The 22,670-nt window shown below is 46.1% G+C and overlaps 1 protein-coding gene across 1 annotated transcript in view; it reads right to left on the bottom strand.

Annotated features, from left to right (window-relative positions):
- The window catches only part of COL9A3 (collagen type IX alpha 3 chain), a 60,299-nt gene extending 38,194 nt beyond the window's left edge, over positions 1-22,105 (bottom strand). The window contains exons 1-9 of the mRNA XM_077335811.1: positions 21,815-22,105; positions 19,327-19,395; positions 13,224-13,259; positions 12,401-12,472; positions 10,563-10,616; positions 4,144-4,179; positions 2,817-2,840; positions 1,942-1,995; positions 399-452 (exon numbers count right to left, since the gene is read on the bottom strand). Of these exons, the coding sequence (XP_077191926.1) occupies positions 399-452; positions 1,942-1,995; positions 2,817-2,840; positions 4,144-4,179; positions 10,563-10,616; positions 12,401-12,472; positions 13,224-13,259; positions 19,327-19,395; positions 21,815-21,892 (477 nt within the window). The 5' untranslated portion in view covers positions 21,893-22,105. The remainder of the gene's footprint in view (positions 1-398; positions 453-1,941; positions 1,996-2,816; positions 2,841-4,143; positions 4,180-10,562; positions 10,617-12,400; positions 12,473-13,223; positions 13,260-19,326; positions 19,396-21,814) is intronic.
- Positions 22,106-22,670: the final 565 nt, after the last annotated feature.

The raw sequence follows: 22,670 nt of genomic DNA, 5'->3' as shown, positions 1-22,670 counted from the left end.
AAGGAGCCCAGATCATCTCATTTAGCCCTCTGCTATGAGGCAGGATCTTCCACCAGCCAACTTTCTCTGTAGGCCAGCTCAGCAGTCCAGGCCACAGTGTGCTAGAAGGAAAGGAAATACATGCAGGTGGCACAGAGAAGTAAGCCAATTCCCACTCTATCAAGAAGTTGTAGTCCTTATATTTCTAATGAAACTAGTCAGTCAGTCTTTGTTTACAGTGCGATAGAATTAAATGAACAGCACGGAGGTGCGCTGAAGTGCATCAGCTGCTGCTGTACTGAAAATAATACTCGTATGTTGAACAAAAGGAGTTTACAGCTCTAGTATTGCATGGCTGTTAGGTGCTGAATAGGTCCCTTCTGTTCTGAGAACATTAAGATCGAAGAATCTAGACTTACTGGTGGTCCGGGAGGCCCAGGTGGTCCAGCAAACCCTGGAAGCCCAGATGGCCCCTAAAGAGAATGAGAAAGGACACAAATTCCAATATAACCATTTAATAATAATAATTATTATTATTATTATTATTATTAATAATTATTATTTGATTTGTATGACTGCCACTCTTGGAAACCGGCTCGCAGCAATATTTCAATACAAATACAGTACATTAAAAACCATTAAAATTCCCCATTAAAACAATGACTCAGTCACAATGATGGCGATTAAGAAACAATTATTCCCATACAGGCCTACTGAATGAGCAGAAGGGAGCGGATGGATAATTGAGCATAGGGTGGAACAATCTGGGGAACCAGACCAGTCCCCTCCGGGGAGAGGGGCCCGATCTTAGCCCCCGGGCCACCACCTGGCCTCAGATAAATGCCTGGTGTTTTGCATAATAGTAATAGTAATAGTAATAGTAATAGTAATAGTAATAGTAATAGTAATAGGCCCAGGGTGACTTACAAGGGTAAAGCCACAATAATACGTCATCATTAATCAAATTGTTAAAAACATTAAAATACCTAAACATAACCATTTGCTACATACGTAATGCCTGTTCCAGGGATGGAAGAGGGAGAATATGTATCTTAATGTTATCTTGATTTTCTAATTGGGCGGGTTCTTGGTTAGGGAGGCTGGCAATTTGATAGAGCCTCAACCACAGGCCTGGTGGAACAGCTCTGTCTTGCAAGCCCTGCAGAACAACTTACAGTCCCTCAGGGCTCTGATCTCATTTAGTAGAGTGTTTCATCAGGCCGGGGTCAGAGGCAAGAAGACCCTGTCCCTGGTTGAGGTGAGTTTTATTTCTTTAAGGTTGCTTCTGCACAAGCCAGGCATCACCTGTATATTGATGACATTCTGGTATCTTGCAGCATGTGACACTGAACTTGCAGCATGCCAACAAGAGGTTTTGTGGCCTTTCCAGTCCATTGGACTTAAGGTCAAGTGCAAGAAATGTAACCTCAGGGTACTGTCTGTGGAATACCTCAAAATATATACGACAGAAGTCCCGGGATGTTTAGTTGTTAATTGTTAATTATTTCTAGTTGCTTCTTCTTAAGACAGGGTGAAGAAGGCAGTCTGCTAGTTTCAGCTTCACCAAGAGCCAACCAGCTCTTTAATATAGGGCAGCTCCCAGGTGACGACAAAGAGAGGCATCCCATCCAACCTATACACACGTAGAGTGATATAGCGCCCCCATGTGCGCTGACTCACTCATTCCAATGCAGGGCAGTAATCCAATTCCAGTACGTTGTTTCCTACAGCAGCCAACCAGATGCTTTTGAGAAATGAGCAAACAGCACACAAAGGACGCAGCTGCCCCTGCTATGAACCCCCACCTCTTTCTCTGCTGGCTGGATCAGAGTTAGAATATGAGGAAGTATGGTCAGGGGGCGATGGGCTGTGGAGATACATGAAGATGGCAGACGACACAGCAAATGCTGGCAGCAGGGAGATCAGTGCAGACAGGAAACTCCAGGTGAAAGAGGCACTCACCGGTGGTCCTTGAAACCCGTTTGCGCCTGGGAGACCACTGGGTCCTGGAGGTCCCTGCGAAAGAGAGACAACAAAGCGCCCACCATAAAATAGCCACAAGGAATCTCCAGCCTACATATATGGAACAGCCAGTCCCTGCCAAGTAAGATTTTAGGTTTCAAATTGGGCTGGTTTCTCCTGCTAGCCCTCAAAACTGATGGCTGTAACTAGGTGGGAAGCAAGAAGGTTTACATTCTACGTCTTTTTAGAGGCATGCTTCCACATCTTTGCCTCTTCCACCCAGAAGGCCAAGGGTGCAAGCTGACATCGACTCTGTTTCAGATCTGCATACAAGCCAGTGGCGTATCTAGCCTCTTTGGCAAGGGAGGATCTTTCATGAGTCACTGCTCACTTTAGGAGATTGATACAGAGATAGATCCATGTTTGCTTGTCTGTAGCAAGAGAAAAAAGCAAGAATCCAGTGGTTTGGAGCTGTAGCAATTTAACCTTTTTGGCGTTAGCTGTTCACAATAAGTTAAATGTACCTACATGGATGTGTTGCGTAATCTGCTTCCATTTTTGTAAGTAAAATTTCTTACCCTTATTACCATTGCAGTTAGATCATCTTTGGGATTTGTTTGAACAACATTTCCCGCCTTTACTGGGCAACATGGAGGATTGGGGATAGTGCGTAAGGCTTCTGTGCTTCCAAGGCAAATGATACCTTTTTAAAAAACATTTAACTCAGTGAGAACAAGGACTGAACACAACAGCTATGACTGCCTGGATAGAGGCACTGAGTAGAAATACTGTCAGGAGATGTAAAAAGGTTATGCTGCCTAAGAAAAAGACAAATGATTGAAATCTCCTTTCTAAAGAGGGCTGGCCTTACTTACCGGAGGTCCTGAAAGTCCTCTGCCCTGCAAAACAGGGGGGGAAATAATATGTTAAGAAGCACCCTTTGGAAAACAGGCCACCATTTGCAGAGCCATGACCTTCCCCTTCCTTTTACAGAAATGGCTCTCGAGGAAGCCTTTAGTACTTTTCTGTGATCTTAATGCTAAAGAGTGAATTATTTCCAGTGGGTCTTCTTGTTTAAGCAAGATAGGCTTCAGGCCTATGGGTTACTCTAGGAATTTGTCACTGCATAGTGATTGCCTGCATAGTTCATGGCTATCCCTCAGTTATAGTAATGTGTGTGTGTGGGGGGGGGGGTATGATTCTATAATCCAGCTGCTCTCAGCCTTTTTCTTTTTGCTCCCTTTTAAGAGATCCGCTTCCAGGGCCCTTTGCGGCAGTGGGGACCGCTCGTGAAATGAGCTAGGCTCAGAAACGCCTAAACTATACTCAATGAACCTTGCCTTATATATACACACGAGACTGATTTCTGTAACATTCGACCAAGAAAATTATATGTCCTTTTTTCCCTCCCTTGAATGCGTTAATTCAAGCACACCCAAAGGAACGGATTGCATGATTTCCTTTCTTTCCCTCGACGAAGGTCGGAGTTTCTAGCAATTAATGATTTCATACGTGACAAAAAGGGCATTGCATCGGATCGGTTACCAGGGTCCCCCATAAACACTTTGGGCTCCCCTTCTCACGTTTTCCAGCCTGTGGACTCCTTCAAATCTGCCAGCCGTATAGCCCCCGCTGAGAATTTCTGCCATAATCTGTTCAGATGTTATACAAGGACTCCCAGTCATGTCTATTCCACTTTTAATCAACACAATTTTTGTTCCTGTTTTGATAAAAGGGGTTGGAACCGACAGGGTCTATTTGCTGAGCAGTTCCCTGCCCTCTGGATCAGACAGTCTTCCCCCAATGGAAGAGGCTCATGTGTCGAAGCGAAGCCTCTTCCACCAAAGGAATACTTCACTGCTACTAGCACCGGTCCATGCAATCCAACCCCCAGGGCTTGGGAGAAGACAGAGGTTTGTCATAAGCTTTAGAACCTAAATGTGCCTGCGTGGGCTAGGTGCAATTCCACTCCCCTTGTTCCCGAGCCTGGGACTTCCTCTTGCAAAAGTAACGGTGGAAATCTCAGGCCGACAGCTCAGAGAACCTCTTCCTCTCCTCCTCCATCATCTCCCCAGCCTTCTAACGGATGGAGCGCACATTCGCGGTGTCTGCTCCCTCTTGTTCACCGGTGACATGCAAACATTTGCACAGTTAATGTTCCATCGCGTTACGAAAAATAGATCAAGTCGGATATTCACTTACAGCTGCTCCAGCCGGTCCCGGAGGCCCGATGGCTCCCTGAAGAATTGAAACAGAACAAATTGCACTGAGTTTTTGAGATGTTGCATTTTTGGTGAGGTTTGAGTTTCACGACGTTGCCTTTTCGGGGCGGGGGGGGGGTAGTAGAAGAAATTGCGAGGGGGGGGTGGAACACTACCATCCAAGAGCCACCTGGTTTCCAAATACTGCTATTCTTAATGTCATCTTTGTGCCTCTAACATTATTTTAAGTATAAAGATCAGCTTTTGGCTGGCAGGAACCAAGCGGTTGAGACCTAGCAGATTTAGCTTTAATCTTGACAGAGACGCCGAGAAGGGGGACTGCATAGAATATATACCTGGGCTTTGGGAAGGGGGGCACAGAATTGGCTTTTGGCGGGAACCTGGATTCACACAGGAAAAGGGCAATAGTGTCCCCTGATCTTGAAGGTGCCAAAGTAGCTCAGCCGGCCATCTGGTGTTTAGACTGCCTTGCCGGGGAGGCCAGCCTTGGGGTGAGGAGATAAGAGAACAGTGCGGAATGGGCCTTTGAAATGTAAGGGGGAGATGGGAGGGGTGTTGCTGGGAGGACCCAGAGAGATGCCACAACTCAGTGGGAGACCCTGGAACATAAAGAAATAAAACAACCTCAAAAAAGACGAAAACCGCGGGTCAGGAACTAGGGGATCATGACACTGGCTTCTGTCTCTTTGTCATCCTCTGATAAGGTTGCTAACTTCAGGTGGAGAAATTCCTGGACGTTTTGGGGTGGAGCCTGCAAAGACTGGGCTTTGAGGAGGGGAGATATCTCTGTGGAGTATATTGCTATTGAGTCCACCTTCCATAGTAGTTCTTTTCTCATAAAAGCTCTTCCGAACAGGCAGCTGATTAAACTCACACTGTCTGTCCTTGCAACTGACTCATGCCACTTGTTGCTAACAGGTTAGAGCAGCTTTGCTCAACTTTTTTTACCATTGAGAAACCCTGGAACCCTTCTTCAGGCTTCGAGAAACCCCAGAAGTGGGGCGATCATGCAGAATATGGTTGGGAAGAATAGCTGTGGACATGCCCACTATGGGGCTCTGCCCCTTTTCACCGCAGCTAGACCCATCCTTGGTCATTTGGGGAGGTGGGGTAAATATATCACCCAATAAATATTTAACAAATTTAAGAAAATATTAAAAAATTAATTAACTCCCACCCGTTTGAGAAACCCTTTCAGGGCCATCAAGAAACCCCGGGGTTTCATGAAGCTCTGGTTGAGAAAGCCTGGGTTAGAGAGTTTGGTGCAGTGGTTAAGAGTGTAAGCCTCTACTCTGGAGAACCAGGGCTGATTCTGCACATACTTGGTTTTTTCCGTTGTGGATCCTACTGAATTCAGGTTGATTTGACCTCGGTTCTTCTTCTATCCCCTCCTCCCCAATTGAAACGAAAAGAGTTCTGCACTTGACTGGGGAAGCTCAGAGCACGGTGGGGAGCCGAGTGCAATAGGAGTCTCTTTCTTTTCTTGAATTGGGCTGGGCGGTGGGGGAGAGGATCGGAGACAGCAGAGGAGGGGGAAATGAATCCAAGAGGCAAATCTCCGCTGAGAGAAGTTAGGGCTTCTGGAGCGCAGTCACTTTAAGACAAGCCTTGCAACCGGGAACCAGGAAGTCTTTGAACTGACACCCTGGCCAATCAGGAAAGACTGCTTTGCTCCAAGGCATGGAGAAGTGAGTTAATTTGCAAAAAGAAGACATCTACACATGTAGATTTACTCATGGCAGTTTTTGAAATATCAAGGGTTATATCCACTCCAGGATATCGTGGGGGAAAGGTACGGTCACCACGAATCAATCATGCATGTTGCAGAGGGAAAATTTAAAGCACTCAAAATCAAAATGGAAATTGAACTCAGTGTAGACTTAGTCGATCTGGGATTTAGTCGATCTGGGAGTGGGTAAAAAGCCCCATGCAGACTACACCCAGGTTTGATTCCCCACTCTTCCTCCATGTACAACTAGCTGTGTGGCCTTGAGTTAGTCACAGTTCTCTTAGGGCTATTCTCACAAAGTAGCTCTCTCAGAGCTCTCTCAGTCCCAACTTCCTCACAAGGTGTCTGATGTGGTATTTGCAGAAGGTGGTTGTAAACCACTTTGGGACTCCTTCAGGCAGTGAAGAGCAGGGTATAAAAACCATTTCTTCCCCTTTTTGAGACTCAAGATAGACTGCAAAATTCAAAAACAGTTCAAAGCTGGACCTCTGGTTAATTCCACCTTTGATTCATACTCTGCAAATTTCTGTATCCTGAACCTACTGCCCATCGGCTTCATTGGATGTCCTCAGATTCTAGCATTTTGGGCGAGGGAGAAAAAGTTCCCTCTGCCAACTCTCTCCACCCCATGCATAATTTCATAAACTATCATAAGAATAATAAATGCGGCAGTAGCAATTTTACAACTGCTTGTTAAAGCAAAGTTGTAACCCCCACATTTCTTTCTCCCTTGGTGCGTACCTTAATACACCTGTAATGCCCTTGTTATTTCCTTACAATTGCTGCTATTTCATCCTTCATGCAGGGCCTGGCACTCCAGATCTTTTGCAGCATGTACCTGAGCCAAGAACATTGGACAATTGAGATCTCTTAAATTCCAGACCTGACAACGGGTAAACGGCTGGATATCAAACTAACCGAAGGCCTGCCAACCCCTTGTGCTTTCCCCATTCACAACCATCGTTTCCTGAGCTCAACGCTGCATAAAGATTCACAAGCTGTTCAGTTTTTACCAGCTAGTCATAAAGTGAGGTTGATTGCTTTCTTCCTTTCGCTCCATCAGCTTCTCAGAACTAAGTTCTGCTTTGGAGATCACGTTTGCAATCGAAAACCTGACAGTGGATTCAAGTTCACAGTCCTAGAGCCTCCATTTTTCTCTCTTAGAACCATAGCTTTCTGTTCCCACAAAGTCCAACCATCTATCCATAAGCTGTCCCAACTGTGCAATAACCCTACCGTTCCCCCATGATATCCAGAAGTCGGTATCAGCTTAGATATTTGAAAAATCGCCATCAGTAGGTGTGCAGATTTCTCTTTTTTGCAAATTAACTTCCTTCTCTGTGCCTCGTAACAAAGCAGTCCTCCCTGATTGGCCAGGGCATCAGTTCAAAGACTTCCTCATTCCTGGTTTCAAGGCTTCCCTCCCTGTTTTAAAGTGACTGCACTCCAGAAACCCTAACTTCTCTCAGCACAGATTTGCCTCTTGGATTCATTTCCCCCTTCTCTGCTGTCTCCAGTCCTCTCTCCCCCCCTCATTCAAGAAAAAAAAGAGACTCCTGCTGTGCTTGGCTCCCCTCCCTGCTCTGAGCTTCCCCAATCAAGTGCAGAACACTTTCTGTTTAATTGGGGGTGGGGGGGGGATAGAGAAAGATCCGAGTTCAAATTAATCTGAATTCAGCAGGATCCACAACGGAAAAAACAAAGTAACTGCAGAATCCGCCTAAGTGTATACAAGTGTTCTCTCCAGCATGGTATAGTGGTTAAGAACAGCGGGTTATAATCTGGAGAACTGGGTTTGATTTCCCACTCTTCCACCTGCAGCCAGCTGGGTCACGTTGGGTTAGTCACAGTTCTCAGAGCTCTCTCAGAATCTATTGTACAGAGAGGAAGGGTGGGTGATGGTAAGCCACATTGAGACTCCTTCGGGCTGTGAAAAGCAGGGTATAAAAACCAACTCTGCATCCTCTTCCTCCTCCTTGAATGAGATGCTTCCCTTTGTCTTAACCTGGGAGCTGCCTTCTGACCTCCTCCTCTCTCTTCCTTTGTCCTCTCCTTCTGTTCTCATGGCCTTCCATAGAGACTCATGTCTCTGCAGGACTCTCCTGGACCGTTTATGCACTGGGAACTTCACTGCCCCAGCTCTCATGCAGGAGCACAAATGCAGGCCGGATGAGGTGCACCAGGCCAAATGCTCCCCTATGTGGGTGCAGGAAGAGGTGGGGCAACCTGCCATGACTAAAACTCCAGCCTGCAGCCTGGCATGAAACCTCCAGTGCATAAACGGTCCTGTAGATGCAACATCCTCATACTCCCACACTCATGATTCCAGACAAGCTGGCCATTTGCGATACAGAAAGCACTTTTGCGATTAGATTTCTTTCTCTTCTTTTGACCGCAACCTGGATGTGAACTGGATTCACTTGAATAAATGTGTCTACCTTTTGGGACAATATACTTCTTGGGAGATTTATTTGCTGCACTTTGTGTCTCGCTTCTACGACTGGGCAAAACTCCACTATATTCGCCAAAGATCCCACGACGCAGCAGGAATAAAAGTCACTTCTGCTGTCAAACGGTGATTTGTCCCCAAGCCACAACAAACAAATCCCCACCCTTCTTAGGGGATTTTTCTCATAAAGCTGACAACAGAAGCTCTTCAAAACAACATAAACACCGACCTCTCAAGGTTACTGGCAGAAAAGATTTTAATGATTGTCTTTGAAAGAATTCTATGGAGGGACTTGGTTATTTAGAGGGGGTGGGAGCAAGAAAACTGTATCAAAAATGTCAAAGGACACACAAGCAGCTTTGGGAAAGCATCCAAGTAACTGTTGGTTTATCTGGAGATCAAAAGGAGCCCCCCCTGTATCTTGCATACCAAACCAGATTAGCAATGCTTTTATTTCCCCATTAAATTTAAAGAGAAACCTTAATCAGATGGACAGGTTCAGAGATTCAGAAAACATAATGAATCCCCCCCTGAAAGAACAGGCTGTAATCCTATAAAAATCAACTTGTAATTTTTTTTTTTTACTAAATTCATAACAGAGTGCTGGTAGCCACTCTTCTGGCAGGTAAGCCAAAAGGTCCACATATCAGACAAAATGCTCCATCAATACAGACATTGCAGCCACGTACCAAGCCAGTAAAGATACAAACAGTTCAGCGCTACTTTGTAACCATAAACTAGTCAAAATAAAGCATGACAAGAATTGAGAGTCTTTTTAAAAACAACATGGTCTCAAATAGTATAACATACACATTTTTCAGACCAGTAACCAACAATCATAGAATAATAGAGTTGGAAGGGACCTCATGGGCCATCTAGTCCAACCAAAGGGTAAATGATCAAAGGTAAAAGGTAAAGGTAAAGGTATCCCCTGTGCAAGCACCGAGTCATGTCTGACCCTTGGGGTGACGCCCTCTAGCGTTTTCATGGCAGACTCAATACGGGGTGGTTTGCCAGTGCCTTCCCCAGTCATTACCGTTTACCCCCCAGCAAGCTGGGTACTCATTTTACCGATCTTGGTAGGATGGAAGGCTGAGTCAACCTTGAGCCGGCTGCTGAGTTCGAACTCCCAGCCTCATGGGCAAAGCTTTCAGACGGCTGCCTTACCACTCTGCGCCACAAGAGGCTCTTTAAATGATCAAAATCAAAGGGTAAATAATTCATTTTTTAAAAGCCACCAGTTCAAACTAGTTTTCGGCCAGTCTTCCACAGAAATTCTCTCAATAAAACCAAGCAAGTCAGAGGACATGCGGAGAAGCAGCAAAGTGCATTAGAAGCTGAATTTGGTTGCTTATTAACCTTTGGAGACAGTTAAGAGCTTTGGCAGCCATTTGGAGTTCCGACTTGATTGGTTTCATTGAGTGAATATCTGCAGAAGGCTGTGGCCAAATACTAGCTTGAATCAGTGGCTTTTCCTGTAGTATTTTTGCTACTCCAAGGGGGAGCCCCTCCTCTGCAGAGCTCATTAGAGGCTGTCTTCCTGTTTAATGGTCACGTGGTCTGCAGGGAGGAGCTCCCCCTTTCCCTCAGTCCTCCTGAGCTGCCCCAGGTATCTTGAATGTAACTGTATCCTGTGAACACATCAGATAGGAGGGAGGGAATGTGTGCCTGCATAGAAAACACCTCAATGAAAAGCAAGCGTAACACCATGATGCTTGGTCAGAGTGGACTTTTGTAGCAAACTGGAGGCAAATCTTGCACATGGCTGTATTATGAGTCTCACCCAAGCAGAAAAGGCAGAGTAGATGTTCATCCAAATGAGTCATTTTTGTACTTTCCTTGGTACATTTTTTAAACAAAGCCTTCTGCAACATTTCCCAATGAGGGGAGAGTTCCCAGGAAGAAATTCATGACAATCAGTGCATAAGAAAACATGACTGTACAACGTGGTGGTGAAAAAAGGGGAAAGGATAAGGGCCTTTAATGAACTCTGCCGGGGGGGGGGGGGGCTTCAGCTTGGAATGGTAAAAAAAATTACCAGAGTAGCTGGAAGAGAGCCTCCAATGGCTGGCATGTGCAAGCACAGTCCCATTGTGGGACTATACAGAAGACTGAAGATAAACAAAATACTATTCTGATTTTCCTGGGGGGGGATGAATAACATTTTGCTATGGATGGTTCTGTGATGTGCTCCTCTCCCCAACAAGGTTTTGACACTTACTCTTTCTCCAGGTAGTCCAAGTGGTCCAGGTGGGCCATCCACTCCTGTCAAACCCTGAGAAAAAGGAACAAGAAGGCAGAACAGCCAAGAAAACAGGATTAGGAAATTACAGTTCTAAGAATTTCCATTTGTTTATAGGTAACGGTAAAGGTATCCCCTGTGCAAGCGCCAGGTCATGTCTGACCCTTGGGGTGATGCCCTCTAGCGTTTTCATGGCAGACTCAATACAGGGTGGTTTGCCAGTGCCTTCCCCAGTCATTACCGTTTACCCCCCAGCAAGCTGGGTCCTCATTTTACCGACCTCGGAAGGACGGAAGGCTGAGTCAACCTTGAGCCGGCTGCTGGGATCGAACTCCCAGCCTCGTGGGCAGAGCTTTCAGACTGCATGTCTGCTGCATTACCACTCTGCGCCACAAGAGGCTCTTGCTATTTGTTTATAACCCCCCTCATATTTCTCCCCACAAAAAGGGGAACTTTTAAAGAGGTAGTCAAAGGACTAAGGTGCCGGAGTGGAATCCAAAGTAAGCACATTATTTTAAAGAATAGGCGAAACCTATCTTGCTACTATTACATTGAAGTAGCGTTACCAGGCCAAATCAAGTCAACCAACAGGAGACCAAAGGTAGCAGAAAAGAGGGCAGGGTATCAATGACAGCATGGCATCACTTCTGAGGAAATGAAAATACTATGGTTATCCCATAGAGTTTCCTGCAATTCCTAGACAGGCATGACATCATGTCATGGTCTGAGTCCATAGTCTGAGGAAGAGTGCTTGCATTCGAAAGCTCACGCCTTGAATAAATATTTGTTGGTCTTCAAGGTGCTACTGGACTCTGATTTTGTTGTGGTACTTCAGACCAACACGGCTACTCATTTGAATCTATCATGTCATGGTGTCTGCCAAAGATACCCCCATGTCCCCCGCTCTGAGTTCAAGCTCCAGCCAAGCCATGCCTAGAACTTCCATCAGTGGTAACCCTAAAGCAGGTCTTTAGTAGATATTTTCCCCATACCACTCCCATCCACTCTGCCCCTGTTGGTAGGGTAGACTGTTATAGGATTGCTAACCTTTTTTGTTGAATTTTGCAGTCAACTTCAGGTCTACAGTGTACCAGTGTTTCAAGCCACTTCAAGCCACTTGGACTGAAAGATTTCTGGACTGAAAGATTTCTTCATTTCTTTTTACACATCTCCCAGCCCAGCCTCAATAAGATTCATGTTTCCCCAACGTGGTGCCCATGGGTGCCAGGGCATACCCCAATACCTTTCTTGGAGCCCACCAAGTACTTTTAGAAAGTAGGTTGATCTAGATGGGTCTTTTGCCCAATGGAGCTTCTGATTGGCTGTTAACCAGAAGAATTACTATTAGAATTATATATAACCTCGACCCCTGATATTTTGTGGTTGGCTCTGCCTCTAGCAGCAGACATTTTGTGTCCGGCTCCACCTTCTATGGAAGCCATTTTGTGGTTGTGCCTGCTAATTCCAAAGGTACCCAAAGGCTCAAAAAGCTTGTGAACCCCTGGCTTACACCCTCCATAATTCAAAGAATAAAATCCCCACTTGGGTGTTTCAGAGCATAATTAAGACACTTTACCACCGATGAAAAATATTCATGGAATGGTTGCCTTTGAAACTCAAAGAAGAAATGCGGGAGAGGGACAGCAAGCTGTTTTAAAAGCCAAATTATCCTCTTAGACAACACAATGTCTTATGTCTCAGTGCCCAGAAACGGCAGGAAATGAGTTGAGCATCTCTTGGAGATGCAACTTTCGGAAGGCTGCAATGCACTCTGGGAAAGCTCTCGCAAGCAAACCAACAAAAGGAATGTTACTTACATCCACCCCTGGAAGGCCAGGTAAACCTGCGTCTCCTGCTTTTCCTGGTTTCCCCGCTGCCCCTTTGGGCCCCTAAACCAGAGTAAGAGGCAGGCACTGTTAATATAACAATCACAGCAATATAATGTGAAGACAGGCGATAGAAGGTCAGCACAGATGTTCTTAGAGTCAATGCATTCCGCCCTAAACATTTTACACAATGAGATTTCCCCATTCATGATGTCTTCCCTTTTGCCTTTCTGGGGCATCTCTATGGTCCTGCATTACAGCTCACGCGTCTGAGACTCTGTGCCCACATCCTGCCTTGTAAAATTCCTTCCAAGGGAACCAGAAGCCGCTCTGATTGGTTTTCTTCCCCGGGGGGCAAATACGCCCCTTTCCTTTTCTTCCTGACCACAATTTCTAGTGCCTAACCTGGCCGTGCTCCATTTCTTTACCATTGAGAAACCCCTGAAACATCTGTCAGGCTTCAGGGAACCACAGAAGTGACACGATCGTGCAGAACATGGTTGGGAAGCAGAGCTGTGGACACGCCCACCTAAGGCCCCTCCCCTTCCCACCCCCTCCAGCCCCTTCATTGGTCATTTTGGTGAGGGGCTGGTCGACTTGACCATATATGGTCATATCACCCAATAATTGTTTAATAAATTTAAACAAATATATTAAAAAAACAATTAACTCCTACTCATTCAGCAAACCATTCCAGGGGTGTCAAGAACCCCTAGGGTTTTATGAAACCCTGGTTGAGAAAGCCTGGTCTAACCCCATTTTTCCTAGTGGGTGTGCTCCAACCCTTTGAGAAAAGAATTAGGGAAATACTTACTGGTGGTCCAGGCAGGCCAGGTGGGCCAGGCTCTCCCTAAACAGAGAAGAAAAGACACCAGACTTAAGACAGAGAAGAAAAGACACCTCAGAAGAAAAGATCCTCTCCAGGATCCATCCCCAAATCTCAAGAATGGGTTTCCCTGGGTTTGTGACCATGGTCTGTTAGTTTTACTCCCTGATGTTTCACCATTAACTGTGGTGACATCTTCAGAGGTAGGACATGGCAAAGTGTGCCAGAGTGTGGAGTGTACGAACAGTTACTGGGCATTTTATCTCTTCATGGTGTGTGTATTTTGCGTGTGACATTTCACATTTCGGTCTCATCTGGGAAGACTCCTAGGGGATGGACTGGAACTAGGACATGCTTTTCCTGCATCTGGGTGGAGTTCATTAGCAATTCCATTAGGAAATGTTTATCCTACATCTGGGTGGAGTTCATTAGAAAGTCCATTAGTCAAGGACTTGCCAGTCTTATCTGATGAACCATTGCAAGGTGTTTTCAGAGTCCCGTGGTTTTGTGTTCTCATTTTTTTTAGGACTGGCAGCCCAGTTTGATTCATTTTCAATAAAACCAGGGATTTCTCCATTTGGAACTGGAAACCCCACCCTCTGTCCCTCACCACTGATCAAGGGTGACCTGGAAACCCCACATCATGCACTAGAATGCCTCTGTTGCTGAGTGTGCGTTCCCTTGCTCCATTAGTACAAGATCAATGTTTGCAATCGACAGCAGAGAAGTTGTTTATAGGATCCAAGCCAGCCAATGGAAGCATGCCAACTGTTCTCTTCCCCCTGTGCTGAAATTTCCCCACAGGGCAAAAAAGGTTAAAGATATCCTAAAATAACAAAAACAAGACAGATGCTTCGATTGCCTGGAGAAAGTAGGTCAAGTGAAGACAGAAGTGAGCAGCAGCTTCCTAGCGAAAAGCCGGGAAGTCCAGTCTCTTCCTCCTTTTCAGAAACAGAAGAGTTACCCCAATGATAAAGGTTGCCAAACTCCAGGGGGCACTTGGAGTCCTCCCAGAATTACAGACTACACAGATCAGTTACTTTGGAGAAAATGGCGAATTCGGAGGGGGGACTTGATGGACTCACATCCCAGTTAAATTCCCTCCCATCCACAAGCTCCGCCCACATTCTGCCCCCAAATCTCCATAACTTTCCCAGCTTGGAAATGGCAGGCCAAGCCATCCCGTCTCCAAACTCTACCCTCCCCAAACACTCCCCATCCAAATACTAGTCCGGGATGTTCAGAGGTGGTTTGCCCACCTCTGACCCCCATTGTTCCTTGGAGGAATGCCATTCAAATCCTTGGAGGACTCCCATCCAAATACTAGATAACTTCCAGGGATTGGGCCTACCTGGGCTATGCCTAGAGAGGAATCCTGTGCCAACATCTAGCATGGATACTGAGGCTGCCAGGTCAGGGTTGGGAAATCCCTGGAGATATCAGGGTGGAGTCTGCGGAGGGGGGATTTCCAAGGGGAAGAGCCCAGCCTCCAAAGCAGGGGTGCCCAAATTGTGGCTCTCCAGATGTCCATGGGCTACAGTTCCCATATGTCTGGAGAACTGAACTCTGTCATCTGGACAACAGCTATAATTCTAGGAGATGTCCATCCAACCGTAGTTAAAGCTACCTTGACTATTTATACCTCTAGAGCAGGGGTAGTCAACCTGTGGTCCTCCAGATGTTCATGGACTACAATTCCCAGGAGCCCCTGCCAGCATTTGCTGGCAGGGGCTCCTGGAAATTGTAGTCCATGAACATCTGGAGTTGGTCTCCTCACAGATGTTGCCAATCTCTCTGGGTGCCAACATCTAGCATGGATACTGAGGCTGCCAGGTCAGGGTTGGGAAATCCCTGGAGATATCAGGATGGAGTCTGCGGAGGGGGGATTTCCAAGGGGAAGAGCCCAGCCTCCAAAGCAGGGGTGCCCAAATTGTGGCTCTCCAGATGTCCATGGGCTACAGTTCCCATATGTCTGGAGAACTGAACTCTGTCATCTAGACAACAGCTATAATTCTAGGAGATGTCCATCCAACCGTAGTTAAAGCTACCTTGACTATTTATACCTCTAGAGCAGGGGTAGTCAACCTGTGGTCCTCCAGATGTTCATGGACTACAATTCCCAGGAGCCCCTGCCAGCATTTGCTGGCAGGGGCTCCTGGAAATTGTAGTCCATGAACATCTGGAGTTGGTCTCCTCACAGATGTTGCCAATCTCTCTGGGTGCATTCAGATTGTTGTAATAATCCAGTAGCATCTTCAACAGGTAGAACCAGAGGTGGTCTAAGTTTACCAACTCCACACTGGGAAATTCCTGAGGATTTGGGGAGCAAAGACTGGGAAGGGTGGTAATGAGTGGTCATCTGGAGATGAGATTTCAGGTCTCCAGACCCCACCTGGAGGTTGGCACCCCTGCTTCCTACAACCTTCACCCACAGAGTTTAGTCTAGCATTGTACAATCAGGTGCCAGGTGCTCTGAGGCTTTTGGCCTTGGTCATCTGAATCCAAACCACTCCTCCAAAGAACCACCTTATGAAAGAGGCCAGGTCATTACCAGCAACCACTAATTAGTTACAATTAACGACCCCAGCACAAGCCCCCATTTTCAGGAGTTCGTTTATCCCCCCCAAAGTCTACATCCCGCCCCAATAAAAGGGGATGGGGGAGATACTGTTTAAAGCCTGATATTTTCGGCACAGACAAACGCACTATTATCTTCAAAGTCAATCATTTTGATTGACAGAATTACAAGACTTTTCTATTCTTGGGAGCGAAGCAATTACCTCGTTACCTTTATGTCATGTCAAGTTCATTCGTTGTCTTTTTTAAAAAAGAGGGATGACTTGTTTTTTTTTTTAAATTAGGGGGTTGAAATTCATAAAGCAAATCAGGTATCAAAGGAAAAGAAGGAGCCATATGCTCTTTCGAAAGAAATGTTCCCTAGTTTTTAATCACGGCACCGACTGTGGAATTTTGCTTTCATTCCAGACGGTTGGTTAAATCTCACCACTGACCTGAAAGTTTTGTTTTCTAAAACAATTAATTGACCCCTGCAGTTGCATTGTTGCCAGAGTCCAATACTATGTGATCCGTGAAAAGGTATTATGGGGCATAGTCTGCATGGGGCTTTCTCCCTACTGCCAGCTCAAATAAATCACTCCGGTCTCCACTTAATTCAATTTCCATTTTGATTTTGGGCGCTTTGAATTTTCCCTCTGCAACATGCAGGATTGACCTGCAGTGACCCTACCTTTCCCCCATGATATCCAGAAGTGGATATAACCCTTGATATTTGAAAAACTGCCATCAGTAAGTGTGAAGATTTCTCCTTTTGGTGAATTAACTTCCTTCTCCATGCCTTGTAGCAAAGCAGTCTTTCCTGATTGGCCAGGGTGTCAGTTCAAAGACTTCCTGGTTCCCGGTTGCAAGGCTTGTCTTAAAGTGACTGCGCTCCAGAAGCTCTAACTTCTCTCAGCAGAGATTTGCCTCTTGGATTTATTTTCCCCTCCTCTACTTTCTCCAACCCCCCCCCCCCCTTTCAAGAAAAGAAAGAAAGAGACTCCTGCTGTGTTTGGCTCCTCTCCCCACTCTGAACTTCCCCAATCAAGTGCAGAATACTTTCTGTTTCATTGGGGGGGATAGAGGAAGACCTGAGTTCAAATCGATCTGAATTCAACAGGATCCACAACAGAAAAAAACAAGGTAAGTGCAGAATCAGCCTGGGATCACTTCACATGGTGGAGTCTCTGGCCTAAGTAAAGACCTTTCAACTCAGTGCAAATTACAAGTGGATCTCCATGGCCCTAATCTGCCTCTTGGAAGCCACTTTGGATCTCCTTTCAGATTGCCACCTGGATGGGGAAATCTCCTTTAGTTCTCCTTTGGAGATGTCACCTGGGGATCTCCTTAGGGTTACCAACTCAGGTTGGAAAATACCTGGAGACTTTGGGAGTAGGGATCCCCCAGTTTTACCGTTCATCTCCAGTCTAAAGAGGTCAGTTCCCTTGGAGAAAATGGCTGCTTTGGAGGGTGGACTCTATAGCATTCTACTCCACTGAGGCCCCTCCCCTTCCAGAATCCCGCCCACTCTTGGCTTCATCCCCACTCTTTGCTTCATCCCCGCCCACTCTTGGCTTCATTCTCCGGGTGTTTTCTAACCAAGAGCTGGCAACCCATGGAAAGAAGTAAGGGAGGGAGGGAGGAAGGGAGGGAGGGAGAATAGGGTTCCCCTGAAATTATAGCTCATCTCCATACTTAACACTGGCAGAGGCTCGTGGGAATTGTAGTCCATGGACATCTGGAGGGCCGCAGTTTGACTACCCCTGCTCTAGACCGTTCCCACCCCCGGCCCCCACATCTGCAGTCCGAAATCACCAGGGTGCAGCTACAGATATGTCCCAACGAGTATTACGGGACCACAAAGGGAGGGAGAAGTTCTTCCTAGCTCAGCCTCAACCAAAAGCCTGGTAGAAGAGATCCATCTTACAGGCCCTGTGGAATATTGAAAGCTCCATCAGGACCCTCAGCTCTTCCGGGAGCTCATTCCACCAGGTTGGGGCCAGGTCTGAAAAGGCCCTGACCCGGGTCAAGGCCAGGTGCATCTCCCGGTGGCCAGGGACAAGCAGCAAATTCCTACCCACAGAGCGAAGAGCCCTGCCAGCCAGACGTACCCATTTGGGTCCAGGGCTAGAAATGGGTTCGGAATTTCCCCGACCCTGCAAACGGCAGCCAATGCAATTAAAAATAAGAAACCCCGAGTCGGATACTATGTAACGTCTGACATTTTGCATAACTATATTACAGGGTGAGAGAACAAAAGGAGAGCCTAGCAGACTGTTTTGATAGTAAGCCCTCTTCTCCGCCGTGTCAAGTTCCTCCCTTTAACTGAGCAGCTTCCAACCTGCTCATTTCACAAGAAAAATACGCACAGTTCTTCTATGAAGTTCATTGACACAACACAGCTCTCCTACCGAGGCATGTGCTACAAGCAGTTCCTTGTAATATAAATGGGAGGGGGGGCAGGGGGGGTCGATAATCAAGTTTGAACAGTTTCCGACAGCAATTTGTAGCCCAATTTGCCTCACTCTGGGAAATTAGTGGAACAATTTGTTTTGTCTAAACAGCACTAGGCATTTCTTCTTTTCTCCCAGATTTTGAACCTCATTCTGCAGCGGGTTAGAAGATCTGTGACGATGAGAAGCAACACGGAAACGAAAGACCTCTGCCACGTTACCAGGGATGACTAACTCTGACCTAACTCAAAGGTTCATCGATTGAAGGTAAATTACTAAAATTCATGGGGTTCAAGAGCTTTCAAAATGGACACCCTCTGGTGCCAAGAAACATCCTGAGTCACCTGAACCCTCCTTCCTCCCCCCTCTAGAGGTAGGTTTGGGTGGGTTAATATTATGCCATGTTCTCTTTTATTGTGATTTTGTGTCTTGGGTTTTGTGTCCTTTTAATGGGGTTTTTAATGGGTTTTTATCAGGCATTTGTAAGCCGCCACGAGCCGGCTCCGGGAGTGGCGGGGAATAAATATAAATATAAATATAAATATAAATATAAATATAAATATAAATATAAATATAAATATAAATATAAATATAAATATAAATATAAATATAAATATAAATAATATTAATAATGTCAATGTCAATGTCAATGTCAATGTCAATGTCAATGTCAATAATAATAATAATAATAATAATAATAATAATAATAATAATAATAATAATAATAATAATAATAGAAAAGCCAAATATTCCAGATCTGGTTCATCAGATATTGTTTTTCTGGATTTTGTCCCGTGAAAGGTGATCGTTACAGAGACCGCCAAAACGGAATCGGATCACGTGTCTCTGTCAGAATTTATGCCTGAAATGGACAAGATAATCGGGACGTGGGGAAAGATTGTTGAAGATTTTCTCTGGGAAAATGAACCAGCATTAATTTTGGAGTCCTTCCACAGAGTAGCAGGTTGGCCCTTCCTTGGACAACTGTCAGTCATTCCAGCCCTCCTATTAAATCTGTCCACCTAGAGCTCCACCCCTTTTGTCCTCTACCTCAAGCCAACTGTAGGCTGTCCCAGACTTACATCGATGCCATCCTTCCCAGATGGTCCGGGGGGGCCTTGCGGTCCAACAGGGCCTCGTAGTCCTGGCGTCTGGGAAGGGAGGGAGAAGGACAATGAGGCTTTAGATCACAGATACACATCCAAAATTTCAGATACAAGAGTGGACTTCCTAATCCCTGCTGCAGACACCAACATAACTGCAGATCTATAGAGTAGCACTCAACGTACCAAATAGGAGAACGGTGGTTAATCTTCACCAAAGCCCTTATGGCACCCAGATTGTCTTCAAGTTTGTCTTCAAGCTACCCCTTCAAAGGAACTCGTTTTGGAAACAGATTCCATGCCTCAGGACATTTTTGCCCTCCAAGATGCTTTCTCTAATCCGGAGATTTTAGTCATTCCCTCTCTTCTTTTCCCCTCAGACATGTGAAAAACCCATGCCTTTGTAACCGCCGAAGCAACAAAAATTAGTCATGTTTACACTGTTATCTTTCTTCCAAACTGCTCCGTCATATTTTTTTATTATTCATAGAATCATCGAGTTGGACGGGTCCTCCAGGGTCATCTAATCCCCCACCCCTGCTTCAGAAAGCAGGAAATTTCCAGCAGGAAGGACCCCCAATACTGTGTCCAGATGATGCCTCCCATTCATTAGAGTTATCTTAAGCTACTGCCCCAGGTCTGCCAAGAAAGCTTGACGACCGAGTACTGATCTGAGCAATTCTAAACAGAATTAGACTCCTTCACTTAGGGTAGCAAAGTCCTTCCTGGCCATCAGCGGGGAATGGGACAGGGTGGCCAGCGTCAGGTTTAGGGAACTCCTGGAGATTTGGGGACAGAGTCCAGGGAGGATAGGGATCTTAGTGGGACCCAATGTCATAGAGTTCCCCCCTCCAAAACACCCATTTTCTCCAGGAGAACTGCTCTCTGTAGCCTGGAGAGGAGCTGGAATTCCAGGGGATCTTCAGGCATAACTCTGTTGAGGATTGCACTGTTAGACTCTCTGGCTTAAGTCTGCCACACTAACCCCTCTTCTGTTAGGGCGGTCAAGGGTTTTCTTTGTACCCATCACAGAGTTGTGATGTCCTGCGTGGTGCATAGTTCAGGGGGTTGGACTAGATGACCCATGAGGTCCCTTCCAACTCTATGATTCCATCTTTAGTTTATCATCATTATGAAAATGTCTGGAAAATGTCTACTTTTGGAGGGCCAGACTGCTCCGGCTCCCTCACGCTTACGTAGGACAAAATGTTATACCATCTAAGCCCTCCAACGGTTCAGCGGTCCCCAAACCAAATCATTTTAGCAACAAACTTTATTCTGTCCCAGGACTATGCTTGGTTTTCATGCCTCTGACCCCTCACAATCCCCCTTTGAATGGCGTGGTTGTTGAGAGAGACTACTAGAAAATATAACAACATAGCAATGCTTTTCTTTATGAGGCCTGGCGGTTGCAGAAAGCCGTCTCTCCTGTGGGCAGCGTTCATACGGAATTCTACCCCAATGGAGCCGCTCTCTGAATGTGTCCAGTGTCTGGGCTTTCTCGAAGAAAAAAAACCCAGCGCTAAATGTTTCTCTATATGCGCGCGGGGGAAAAAAGCCCTCGAGAATAACTCGCAACCAGACTTAAGGAACAAACGTTCCTTTGTACAGCCAGGTTTGCTCAAGACAGATGAGAGGCGACTCTGGATTCCTACGCCCCGCCTGAAGAAAGTGTTTTAATTCCCCCCCCCCCAAGGGCGATCATTGCTACAAAATCCCTGCATTATCTAGTCATTAATACCCTTTTGGAGAGGATCGTAAAGAAGGGCTTAACATAAAGGCATAAAGGGCTTTCCTCTTGAATATGACTTCAAAATAGACCAACGGTGGCAGGAGGAAAAGAAGCGGTGGGGGGAATCTAACACACCTCTGGAGAGACTGGGAATTGAGGACACTGGAGGTTTTGTTCACAGAGAAATTTAATGCTTTCATGTCGAGCATTTTTCTTCTGTCTTTCACCTCAACTCTCTTCTCCTCCCCCCCCCCCGTGTTCCTTCCTATTTTACAGTAAGCCAAATTCGCAAGCAAATAAAAAGCGTCTAAAAATGAATTAAGCCCAACGCTGGGATGCTGATTGCCAATTAAAAAGCAGGAGGAAGAGTGCCGTTTGTTTCCCATTCCTACCGTCCTGTTGATCTAGAGCCAGAATCAATAAAAAGAATTGCCGTCCCATTTATCAGGATGCAATGAAAGAAAGACTCTCCGTTCTGATTCTTTAACCGACTTAGCTGAGCAGACAACAGGAAAGCGATTAATATAGATCACTCTCTACTTAATCGACATGGAGAATCCCCTGATTTTTGCCCATAATTTAGAAGCCCCAGTTCTTGGACACTGATACACAAAGGAGTGAAACTTTTAAAAGAATTCCAGAAGATGGAGCTAGTGTAAACCGCTAGACGTACATCTTTTCTCTTGGAAAAGCAAAAGGTAAAATAAATATATATATATATATATATGGCCTTACCTGGGCAGAGGAAAAGGCTAACATTTGAAAGAGAAAAAGTAACCCAAAACTTGAGACTCCGGCCATCGTCTCCCGCATCAAATTCTCCTCCGCTTCGCAGGAAAGCCAAAAAGGTCCCCCTCTCTTTCCTTTCCACTCCTCCTGGGCCCAACAAGCTGCTTTCTACTTTTTAAGCCTTCTCTCTGAAAGGAGTCCCCTCCACCTCCAGGGAAGCCTGCATCTCCTGGTTAGGAGGGGAGAGGCACGCTGGCGAGCAGGCACCAGGGGGCTGAACGAGGGGGGTTGAGAGACAGCCCAGGTTACCAGCAGGGGAGGGGAGGGGAAGAGGGCTGGACCAGTTCTAGCCTTGGTACGGTTAACAGTTCCCATCCAGATCCTGCTGCGGTCCGGTCAGAGTCAAGGAAGGAAGGGGCCCGTGTAGAAAGGAAGGGGGGTGTTGAATTATGGGGATTAGGGGAATTCTCCATGTAAAAAATGTTAATGGTCCTCACTCACCATGTTTGTGGCTCTGTTTTAAGTCCCACCAAGTCTCAGTTGTTAACAGCCTTGCTCGGATCTTGCAGACGGAGGGCCGTAGGTTTCTTGAGGGAGTCAGTCCAGATATTGATCTCCCACCCCTCCGCCACATGAAGCCAGCTGGGGGATCTTGGGTCAGTCTCAGTTCTCTCAGAGCCTCATCTACCTCACAGGGTGTTCGTTGTGGGGAGAGGAAGGGGCGGCAGTTGTAAGCCACTTGGAGACAGAGTAGTGAAAAGTGGGATGTGTTTTAAAAAGCTCTTATTCTTCACCCTCATCATCTCCTGTTTGGTCTTTCTCTGTTCCTGCTACCTTCAACTTTTCCTGGCATTATTGTCTT

Source organism: Paroedura picta, chromosome 4, assembly GCF_049243985.1.
Source record: "Paroedura picta isolate Pp20150507F chromosome 4, Ppicta_v3.0, whole genome shotgun sequence".
Classification (NCBI taxonomy): domain Eukaryota; kingdom Metazoa; phylum Chordata; class Lepidosauria; order Squamata; family Gekkonidae; genus Paroedura; species Paroedura picta.
This window is presented reverse-complemented; position numbering and strand designations above follow the sequence as displayed.